This window comes from Protomyctophum bolini (genome assembly GCF_963924005.1).
Source record: "Protomyctophum bolini genome assembly, chromosome: 1".
In the NCBI taxonomy this organism is placed as follows: Eukaryota; Metazoa; Chordata; class Actinopteri; order Myctophiformes; family Myctophidae; genus Protomyctophum; species Protomyctophum bolini.
This window is the reverse complement of record NC_137862.1, coordinates 14956449-14968583: the sequence shown is the minus strand read 5'-3', so window position 1 is coordinate 14968583 and position 12135 is coordinate 14956449. Positions and strand designations below refer to the sequence as shown.

Here is a 12135-nt window from a genome sequence, read left to right as displayed (position 1 = left end):
GTACACACACACACACACACACACACACACACACACACACACACACACACACACACACACACACACACACACACACACACACACACGTCACACAGAAATGTCATCTAGTGCCATTCATAGCATTCTTGTGTAGACTCCATCCAGGGTCCTGACAGCACATGGGTACATTAATAGTGTGTAGATTATCGGAGTGAATCAGAGTCATGCATCATTGCTTGTTTCTATCTCTTTGTCACCGCGCAGAAAGGATTCGCCAGGCGAGACTTCACCGACACCACCATCTAGAGGACTACGCTACCCACAATGCAACGGGACATTTAAAGGACCTTACTGTGTGGATGCAAGCTGCTGATTGGCTGCATCGCAGAGGGGGAGAGAGAGAGAGAGAACAGAGACGTGTGATTGGATGGAACTGCTGTTACTCACTGCCTACCCTGAGGCTGTCTGGTGAGACTCACTGGGCATGGTGGCATCCAAAAAGAAAAAATATAGCGCTTTTATCCAAGGCGCTTTACATAGATTGTGCATTACATTCACCCATTCACACACACATTCATACACCGATGGCAGAGGAAACCATGCAAGGCAGCAACCTGCACGTTGGGATGCAATTAGGGGGTTCAGTGTCTTGCTCAAGGACACTTTGACACTAACTCTGCGGGAGCCCTGGATCTAACTGCGGGAACCTTGCGCTTCCCATCCGGCCACTCTACCCCTGAACCACTGCCACCCCTGGCACCATGGTGGCATCATGAACCACTGCCACCCCTGGCACCATGGTGGCATCATGAACCACTGCCACCCCTGGCACCATGGTGGCATCATGAACCACTGCCACCCCTGGCACCATGGTGGCGTCATGAACCACTGCCACCCCTGGCACCATGGTGGCATCATGAACCACTGCCACCCCTGGCACCATGGTGGCATCATGAACCACTGCCACCCCTGGCACCATGGTGGCGTCATGAACCACTGCCACCCCTGGCACCATGGTGGCATCATGAACCACTGCCACCCCTGGCACCATGGTGGCGTCATGAACCACTGCCACCCCTGGCACCATGGTGGCATCATGAACCACTGCCACCCCTGGCACCATGGTGGCATCATGAACCACTGCCACCCCTGGCACCATGGTGGCATCATGAACCACTGCCACCCCTGGCACCATGGTGGCATCATGAACCACTGCCACCCCTGGCACCATGGTGGCATCATGAACCACTGCCACCCCTGGCACCATGGTGGCGTCATGAACCACTGCCACCCCTGGCACCATGGTGGCATCATGAACCACTGCCACCCCTGGCACCATGGTGGCATCATGAACCACTGCCACCCCTGGCACCATGGTGGCATCATGAACCACTGCCACCCCTGGCACCATGGTGGCATCATGAACCACTGCCACCCCTGGCACCATGGTGGTGTCATGAACCACTGCCACCCCTGGCACCATGGTGGTGTCATGCATGCCATCACTGTGTTATGATGGTGACACGGTGGTGGAATGTCACATCGATCAGAGTGATGTCTGTTTGAACAGTAGCTAAACACACACACACACAGAGACACACACACACACACACACACACACACACACACACACACACACACACACACACACACGCACGCGGGCTGACTGGACTTCATCCCCTAAAACTGGTTTCCCACATTGAGCACACAGATGGTTCAATAGAATGTCAGAACACAGAGTACTTTACTGCCTTGATCGTCTCTTGATCATATTCAGTGTTTGATTCAGTCCAACAGGAATGTGAATCAGACAACCTGTTGATTGTTCGGTGCCTTTTCAAAGTACAGCCTTGGAAAGTGACACATTGTCCAGTCCCGCAATGCAACTGTCCTAAAACCGGGAAAGCATCTGTATCATTTTAGATTTTAACTAACAGTATATACTGTATAGCACATTACTTGGATATTCCAAAAACAGCAGATATGCAAGCTCATAGCACGTCACATTGCTATGAGCTTGAAGATCTGCTATTTTTGAAAGATCTTGAGAATGTGTGCACCTCTTTGAATATACATATTTTTTAAAAGCAAAAAAATGTTTCTGGGGTGTCGCTGGAACAACATATTTTCAGATGTACGTCGGCGGCCAAAATACATTATACTTATAGGCCTATAGGACCTTCAGGCTAACTGTAGGATGTAACTGTAAGATATTCTAGAGTCGACTTCAGGTCTTAACTCATCGAATGCGCAAAGCGTTTTTAAACGTTTTATTATAGCCAAGCGCAAGAAGCGCATAACGTTTTTATACGTTTTATGGTCCAAAAAACGTTTTTTTATTGATTACTATGGTTCAACTATATTTGCGCCCGGACAACTCATAATGTAACACCGATCGGCTCTAAAAAGAGTTAAAACCCCCCCCTGCTGAAAAGAGGTGTTGGTCTGAGAAGCGTCTGGCACCGCCTATTGGTTGGTCTATGCGAGGACGTACGACGTAATGGATACGGCCGTCCGGCATAGACCAACGCAGATGTCAGGGGATCTAAAATGGATGGGACAATGCTCTTGTTTGTGTGAATACACTCGATTCCCCCTCCCCTCCTGTTTCTACATGGTTTCTCCCGAGGGAGAATGGTGGGGGGGGGGGGGTCTCTTCCTCTTGGATCGCATTGGCAGTTCCCCCCCCACTCCCGAGTCCCCACTGCTTTCAACTGCAAGGCTTGCGCTCTCATTCTCGGAACAAGATACAACGCGATTTGCTCTCTGCCCGTATATAAACCTGCAACGATCGGCATTTGATTTCATAACGTAACGTTTGCCAGACACATGTGGAGTTAGTCATGGACAGATTGCACATCATTATCGAGGGCCCGCCATGATACGTTGGTCGCTGATCGCAAGCCGTACTGCTGCTGCTGCTGCGCTGCTGCGCTGCTCCCATCCAACCATCCAATCCATCCCCCTTTCTCGTTACAACAGGCTATTATAAACTCACCGTCGAGCAGCCTGCCCTGCACCTAATGTGATAAAATGAACGGCAGGACAAAATCGGATCGATTATTATCTGTCTATCAGCAACATACGGGTGTTTGTCTTGCAACGACAGGTGGTGCTTTCTCGTTTTTTTTCTTCCAAATACGTTGACGTGCTGCTGCCGCATCCATCTCGTTGTTTTTCTTGTTTTTTTTCCCAAACATGTCCAGACACAATCCGATCCAGTCTCGCGTCTCACCTTATAGATACGCGAGACTGGATCGATGAGGTTAGTGGTATGTCTGGACATGTTTGGAGCGGCACACGACAATCGACAATAATGTTGATTATGCAAGATCATTTCCTCAAAGCCTAGTTGCCCCCCCCCCCCCGTTACTGCGATTGTTTGTAGCTCGAATCACAGAATGAGTTCAATGAGCGTAGGGAGAGGGCACATATGGGGCTACGATTGAAGAAAGTTTCCAAGTCCGTTTTATGATCAGATAATGTGCATCAAGACTCTCTGCTTTCATAAGAAAAAAACTAATACTGTAATTGCGAATGCAATGAGCACTTACTATGAGACCTAGCAGATCACGTCTGTCTGTCTGTCTGTCTGTCTGTGTGTGTGTGTGTGTGTGTGTGTGTGTCTGTCTGTCCCGCTTACTGTATATGTGGACCTGGCCCTTTTGTGCCCATATATGGAGCTGAGTGATTTGTGAGTCATGGTGACATGAGTGTGATGGCGTGGTCCTGCTTTGGGGACTCCTTATATGGTTATGGCTGAGTCATGGTGACATGAGTGTGATGGCGTCTTTTGTGACCATATATGGAGCTGGCGTGGTCCAAGCACTAACTATGACACCCTGCAGATCATGTCTGTAATTTATTCTAATTGTTATTGCAATTTACGATCTGCGTTCGCCTTCCGCGTTCGCGCGTCTTACTCGTAATAATAAAAATCACACCCCTGTGAAGTGAGCAGTGCAATGTTGTGAAGTGAGCAGTGCAACATTGCACTGCTCACTTCACTGGGGTGTGATTTCTATTATTATTACAGTATTAGTATTTTTCTTATGAAAGCAGAGAGTATTCTGTTTCATACGGTATATAGTATGTACATGTCGCTATAGGCCTTATTTTGTGAATATTTAGTTGTTAGGTCCATGCTCTCTAAAATTATCTTTTTCAGAGAACTTTAGAGATGGCATGGGCCTGAATAACTATTATTCACAAAATAAGGCCTATAGCGACATGTACATACTATATACCGTATGAAACAGTCGACTCTCTGCTTTCATAAGAAAAATACTAATACTGTAATAATAATAAAAATCACACCCCTGTGAAGTGAGCAGTGCAATTGCACTGCTCACTTCACAGGGGTGTGATTTTTCTGGGTGGTATTTTTCTTATGAAAGCAGAGAGTCTACTGTTTCATACGGTATATAGTATGTACATGTCGCTATAGGCCTTATTTTGTGAATAATAGTTCTTCGGGTCCATGCCTTCTCTAAAGTTCTCTGGTGGGCGCAAGCTGCATTCAATAGCCAATTAGTGACAAACTGTATATGTGTACAATGTGTACTGTTTTCCTCCTAAAAGTAGACATTCAGGGCTTTCATTCGGTATATGGTTTGTATAGGATATTATTTGTGCTCAATTTTATATCGGTCTTTTGAACTAAAAAAACTGAACTGAAATGTCTGTCAACTTCAGGCCTCCATATCTCTGTTGTTTTTTTTCACAAGCAGCGTGCAGGCAAAAGCAGGTGTTAGAAAAAGGTCAATATCTCCAGAATGGAAGATGGTAGAATCATAATTTTTTTTTTAAATTGAAGTGGACAAGTTGGGCTTTCTTTTTATTTATGCGATTGTGATTCTCGCTATAAGAGGCCCCTCGCTGTGGGCCCCCCAAAAAGTTCAAAAAGCCCATGTTAAGCCTTCAGCACCAGTAAGCCAGGGTCCGCTAGAACCTGTAGCAGTCTATGGGCTGGATTTTGAAGGTGCGTTTTACCATGTGGTAATACATAAATTGGCCTCGCTCTGCGCACAATCGTATTATGAAAGCCTTATCGTCCCGTGTTGAACGCACACACATATGGAATACAACGTTGCTGAATATTTTAGCATTGTGGGAGTGTCCATATGTTAATTATTTTCGCTTTGCGCAATTTGCTATTAAGCCCCTTGACCTGCGCATAACGATTAGACGTGGGTCTAGGCACCTCATAAACGCAAAAAGAAGAAAAAGCACTGTTTGATTTTACACTTGACTGGCTCTGGGACGCTGCTGGAGTGTTGCCAAGTCTGTTTATTATAAGCGGCTTCTTTTTCTGTAAAGTTGCTTGTAAATATTGGTAGTTGTGGTTGCTTTTCTTGTTTCTAAAGGTTTCTCCTAATGTTGTTTAAACCAGTGATCCTCACACAGCACATTCCCATGTCAAGGATCCCCAGATGAATGCATTTGCCCAACTAAGGACGGCTAATACAAAAATGTAATTAAAAATTTACTTTTGAAAATAGCAGATCTACCAGCTCACAATGAATCACATTCATTCATTAAAACTATGAACTCTGACTGCAGGCGGATATATAATGATCATTATAACAATGTGCAAGAAAATATTTAAAAAGATGGAATATTTGTGGACAATCAAAATATGTTTTTAATTTTAATGTGGTGTCATTAAAATTAATCTGGATATAGCAGACTCACTATCTAGAAAATAAAAACATGGCACTTCATTTAAAATAGGTTACAGACCCCTGTTATATGCGCTTATTTTGGGATTATTTTTATAGACCTATTTACTTGTTTCTCTGAGACATGGCAACAGCGTCTTTTTATTGCGTCATTTTATTAAAATGTTGAGATTAGAAACGGCCATAATTCTTTCATTTCTCAACCTTAAAAAAAAACAAAAACATATCCATAATCCTCGGGAAGTTTGCTTTCATACGCTGTATCACACTCGATTCAAGTCTTCTTCAATAAAATGCTACGAGCGAAGACCATACCATCACGGGACCATACCGCATCACGGGCATACGCACCAGGCATTCAACTCATTACTCATTTCAAATATAATATAATTATAATTTAAATTAAAATATAAATTTACTGGTGTTTCTCAATAGAAACAACTTATTTTGAGGCATAAAGGTGACAGCATGCAGTGCAATAGGAATAATTAACCCAAATGTGACAAAGTCATATGTCATGTCTTCTATGGTGCCAGCCTGAAGAAATGTAATAATAACGATCCCCAAAGTGCGCATTCCGTATGTGACATCAGCTGACTGGTAAAGAAAATAGTACGGACATGTTGATTGGGTAACTCTCAAACACGCCTTAAAACACTCCCATGACTAATTCAAGGCCGTTTTGCGCACTCCATGGGGTGTCGAAAGCGCTTCTTAACATGCTTAAAATTGCAATATGACATACCTCACGCCCCCAGCTCATATTACTGTAATAGGTAAAACGCACCTTCAAAATCTAGCCCTATGTGTTAATAAGTTAACAAACAGTCCTCATTCACAAAATATTTTTTTGCGTTTTTCAGCTGCAGTCTGACAAATGGACGCGTTTCGGGTTCTCAGACCTTCATCAGCATTTGCCCTGGCTCAGCGGAGGTGACCTCTATATCAATTATTTGGGGGCCGTCCGTCCCATGACGTCAAATCCAAACACTGCCATTGACGTCATTTCAGGGCTTTCATTGAAAATTATTACCACTTATCCTCCCACCCCCCTCCCCCCAACACCACTGAGCAAAGCACTGAACCCCCAAACTGCTCAGCAGTGGAGCTGCTCAGTGGGCGACAGTAGAAGCCTGTGGTTGTACTGGTCAGCTCACGCGTGTGCGTGCGTGCGCGCGTGTGTTTGTGTGTTTATGGACAAAAAGCACCTCTCCTGGGTAAATAAAGATAAAAGAAGAGCCGAAACGGAACTATTTGTCAAACTGATGCTGAGCAATTTTTTTTAAAGGCAAAGACTTTTTGTGAGTGCAGACTGTAAGAAGTATTTCTATGAAAGTTACAAGTGATGTAAGTTGTTTGCCTGCCGCCTGTGTCGCACAGCGAAATAAGGCCCGTCTACCTGCCGATGTGTTGTGAGCTTGTATACCGGCTATTCCCAGCATGCAAAACCAGCAGAGAGTGCAAATGCGGCTAAGCGCTGGTCGGGCCAGGTGGACTAGTAGCGTGGTTGATCCAGACACACAGAAACATCCACACATCTCTGAAGGAGAAATTGTACAGTAGCAGCCATCAGAAAATATGAATTCATTATTACTGCAGCGGTTCTCAAACAGAGGGGGGTTCCCTACTCCCTAATAACCAGACAGTGTTAATTTTGTCAACTAAAACTGAAAATGTTCGTAGACAGTTTCGTCAACAAATAAAAACTATACCAAAATGTTAGGGAGGGAGTTGAGGGACTAGTGGAGAAGAGTTCCAGTAGAACTAAGAACTTAACTATTTTCAGCATGCAGCCAAAGTGTAAAATCAAGCATTACAACGGCTGCCAGAATATATTTCTTTGTCGACTTAATCAACTGTAGATTTAGTCAATTAAAATCGTATGATAGCTAGACTAAAAGTAAAAAGTTTCAGATTACTAAAATACTACTAAAACTAAATTTGCTGTCAAAATTAACACTGTCTCAGAGTGGAGCTAGCCCCCCAACCCTAGCTAAACGATCGATAGTTACTAGGAACCAAAATGGTCTGAACTCTCAGTCAAGAGTTATGTGGGTCCATGGCACAAATTTATACCAGACTGGGGGTCCTTTGGAATTAAAAGGGTTTGAGAATTGCGTTTTACTTTTCAATGTAGCAAAGAAACTGATGTTTTTTATTTAACATTGCTTCATGTAGGATATTGCAGCGTCTCACATATACACTATTAAACATTTTTCATGTGCAGGCACTTTTTTTCCATTTTGTTTATGAACAGTAAGTCAAGTTTATTGTCATTACACATTTCAACAACAATGTGCTTTACATAACAAAAGAAAATGGATATTAAATGAGCTCTTCACCCATTTTCAAGCTTTTATTCATATAATTGGTCTTCATTAATTAATGCTCATTATTCTAAGATGGCTCTATTTCTGTGGAGGCCTACTTACTCTGTGTCTCAGGCTTTGGGCGTCATCGATAGGCAGGTCATTTTGAACACGATTTAAACCTTTTATTTTATTTTATTTTGTGTTTTTCTCAATGCAAGAGCATAGAAACAGAAGACATTGCTCTTGCATTAATAATTGATACATAAATGAATAAACTAATAACTACAAAGGTTGAAATTGTGTTTGAAATGTGTTTTATATCCCTTCGCTTAGTGGTTAAGATGTTGGCTTTCCACCCGGGAGACCCTGCGGGTTCGATTCCTGGGTGTTACGTAAACACAGTACACAGAAATGGTGCCATGTTATGAGGAGCTTTAGTCTAGTGTGAACCAGAGCCATCTAATAGAAGAGTTACGGCAGAAACCGAGCGCTCGAGCGCTGTTCATGCAGTCTGAACTGAGACAAGCTGGAGTTGGAAATACATTGTTTTTAACAAGGGCGGCTCAAATAAGAGCTATTTTAGGCATGTGTACAACATGACAACTGTTTTAAAGTATTGTACAGTAACAACTAAAGTCTCTTTAATGTTTATGTTGTACTATTACTGCAAAACAATCTAAAATATAGGGATTTAAGATCATTAAAGCTGGGCTGTTGCCTGAGTCCAATGCATTTCTGCTTACTTCCGGTTCAGGACTTGTCCCAGTTGGTTGTCCCCATTCTCAATAGGTATCCAAGGCTCTGGTGAGGACCAATTATATGAAGATATGGTTGAAAACGGGTGAAGTGCTCCTTTCAGACGAAGAGCAGTGAAGAAAGTGCAAAAGGAAGACATGTACAGTAAGGACATTAGGAATAGAATAGTAGTAGAGGTAGTAGTGTGAGCTCTACTACGCTCCCTGCAGGTTGTGGATTTACTCTGCAGGCGCTGAGCTAAAGGAGTATTTCACTAACATTTTGGTACTTGCTACTCACTGCTGACTTTTTGAACTGATGTGTATCATTTAAGTGTAAAACAGTGTATTATAAACATCATTTGGAAACATGAATGTTTTCGTGTGTCTGTGTCGGGTTAATATAGTAAAATTTGCCCATATCGTACGGCATACTATAGCGCGCCGTTTTTCAATTTTTCAATTTCCGCAATTTTCGCAAATTCCATTTCTGCAATTTTCGCAATTACCATTTCCGCAATTTCCGCAATTCCGCAATTTGACAAAAACGATGGTTTATAGCCCATGTTTTTTTAAATTTTGAAAAAAAAAGTTAGCCTCGTTTCTCATCATTTTGGACCGTGGGCTATAGCCCATATCGTACGGCATACTATAGCGCGCCGTTTTTCATCATTTTTGAGGATTTGAAAAAAATGACGAAATGACAAAAACGATGGGTTATAGCCCATGTTTTTTGAAATTTTGAAAAAAAAAGTTATCCTCGTTTCTCATCATTTTGGACCATGGGCTATAGCCCATATCGTATGGCATACTATAGCGCGCCGTTTTTCATCATTTTTGAGGATTTGAAAAAAATGACGAAATGACAAAAACGATGGGTTATAGCCCATGTTTTTTGAAATTTTGAAAAAAAAAGTTATCCTCGTTTCTCATCATTTTGGACCATGGGCTATATAGCCCATATCGTACGGCATACTATAGCGCGCAGTTTTTCATCATTTTTGAAGATTTGAAAAAAATGATGAAATGACAAAAACGATGGGTTATAGCCCATGTTTTTTGAAATTTTGAAAAAAAAAGTTATCCTCGTTTCTCATCATTTTGGACCATGGGCTATAGCCCATATCGTACGGCATACTATAGCGCGCCGTTTTTCATCATTTTTGAGGATTTGAAAAAAGCCCATGTTTTTTGAAATTTTGAAAAAAAAAGTTAGCCTCGTTTCTCATCATTTTGGACCGTGGGCTATAGCCCATATCGTACGGCATACTATAGCGCGCCGTTTTTCATCATTTTTGAGGATTTGAAAAAAATGACGAAATGACAAAAACGATGGGTTATATCCCATGTTTTTTGAAATTTTGAAAAAAAAAGTTAGTCTCGTTTCTCATCATTTTGGACCGTGGGCTATAGCCCATATCGTACGGCATACTATAGCGCGCCGTTTTTCATCATTTTTGAAGATTTGAAAAAAATGACGAAATGACAAAAACGATGGGTTATAGCCCATGTTTTTTGAAATTTTGGAAAAAAGAGTTAGCCTCGTTTCTCATCATTTTGGACCGTGGGCTATAGCCCATATCGTACGGCATACTATAGCGCGCAGTTTTTCTACATTTTTGAAGATTTGAAAAAAATTACGAAATGACAAAAACGATGGGTTATAGCCCATGTTTTTTGAAATTTTGAAAAAAAAGTTATCCTCGTTTCTCATCATTTTGGACCGTGGGCTATAGCCCATATCGTACGGCATACTATAGCGCGCCGTTTTTCATCATTTTTGAGGATTTGAAAAAAATGACGAAATGACAAAAACGATGGGTTATAGCCCATGTTTTTTTAAATTTTGAAAAAAAAAGTTAGCCTCGTTTCTCATCATTTTGGACCGTGGGCTATAGCCCATATCGTACGGCATACTATAGCGCGCAGTTTTTCTACATTTTTGAAGATTTGAAAAAAATGACGAAATGACAAAAACGATGGGTTATAGCCCATGTTTTTTGAAATTTTGAAAAAAAAAGTTAGCCTCGTTTCTCATCATTTTGGACCGTGGGCTATAGCCCATATCGTACGGCATACTATAGCGCGCAGTTTTTCTACATTTTTGAAGATTTGAAAAAAATGACGAAATGACAAAAACGATGGGTTATAGCCCATGTTTTTTGAAATTTTGAAAAAAAAAGTTAGCCTCGTTTCTCATCATTTTGGACCGAGGGCTATAGCCCATATCGTACGGCATACTATAGCGCACCGTTTTTCATCATTTTTGAGGATTTGAAAAAAATGACGAAATGACAAAAACGATGGGTTATAGCCCATGTTTTTTGAAATTTTGAAAAAAAAGTTAGCCTCGTTTATCATCATTTTGGACCGTGGGCTATAGCCCATATCGTACGGCATACTATAGCGCGCCGTTTTTCATTATTTTTGAGGATTTGAAAAAAATGACGAAATGACAAAAACGATGGGTTATAGCCCATGTTTTTTGAAATTTTGAAAAAAAAAGTTAGCCTCGTTTCTCATCATTTTGGACCGTGGGCTATAGCCCATATCGTACGGCATACTATAGCGCGCAGTTTTTCTACATTTTTGAAGATTTGAAAAAAATGACGAAATGACAAAAACGATGGGTTATAGCCCATGTTTTTTGAAATTTTGAAAAAAAAAGTTAGCCTCGTTTCTCATCATTTTGGACCGTGGGCTATAGCCCATATCGTACGGCATACTATAGCGCGCAGTTTTTCTACATTTTTGAAGATTTGAAAAAAATGACGAAATGACAAAAACGATGGGTTATAGCCCATGTTTTTTGAAATTTTGAAAAAAAAAGTTAGCCTCGTTTCTCATCATTTTGGACCGAGGGCTATAGCCCATATCGTACGGCATACTATAGCGCGCCGTTTTTCATCATTTTTGAGGATTTGAAAAAAATGACGAAATGACAAAAACGATGGGTTATAGCCCATGTTTTTTGAAATTTTGAAAAAAAAAAAGTTATCCTCGTTTCTCATCATTTTGGACTGTGGGCTATAGCCCATATCGTACGGCATACTATAGCGCGCCGTTTTTCATTATTTTTGAGGATTTAAAAAAAATGACGAAATGACAAAAACGATGGGTTATAGCCCATGTTTTTTGAAATTTTGAAAAAAAAAGTTAGCCTCGTTTCTCATCATTTTGGACCGAGGGCTATAGCCCATATCGTACGGCATACTATAGCGCGCAGTTTTTCTACATTTTTGAAGATTTGAAAAAAATTACGAAATGACAAAAACGATGGGTTATAGCCCATGTTTTTTGAAATTTTGAAAAAAAAGTTATCCTCGTTTCTCATCATTTTGGACCGTGGGCTATAGCCCATATCGTACGGCATACTATAGCGCGCCGTTTTTCATCATTTTTGAGGATTTGAAAAAAATGACGAAATGA

General features: G+C 41.5%; 1 protein-coding gene across 1 annotated transcript in view; it reads left to right on the top strand.

Moving 5' to 3' along the window:
• Nucleotides 1-801, top strand: part of pkp3b (plakophilin 3b) — a 50768-nt gene extending 49967 nt beyond the window's left edge. The window contains exon 14 of the mRNA XM_080760257.1: nucleotides 244-801. Within this exon, the coding sequence (XP_080616383.1) occupies nucleotides 244-285 (42 nt within the window). The 3' untranslated portion in view covers nucleotides 286-801. The remainder of the gene's footprint in view (nucleotides 1-243) is intronic.
• The last annotated feature ends 11334 nt before the right edge of the window (nucleotides 802-12135 follow it).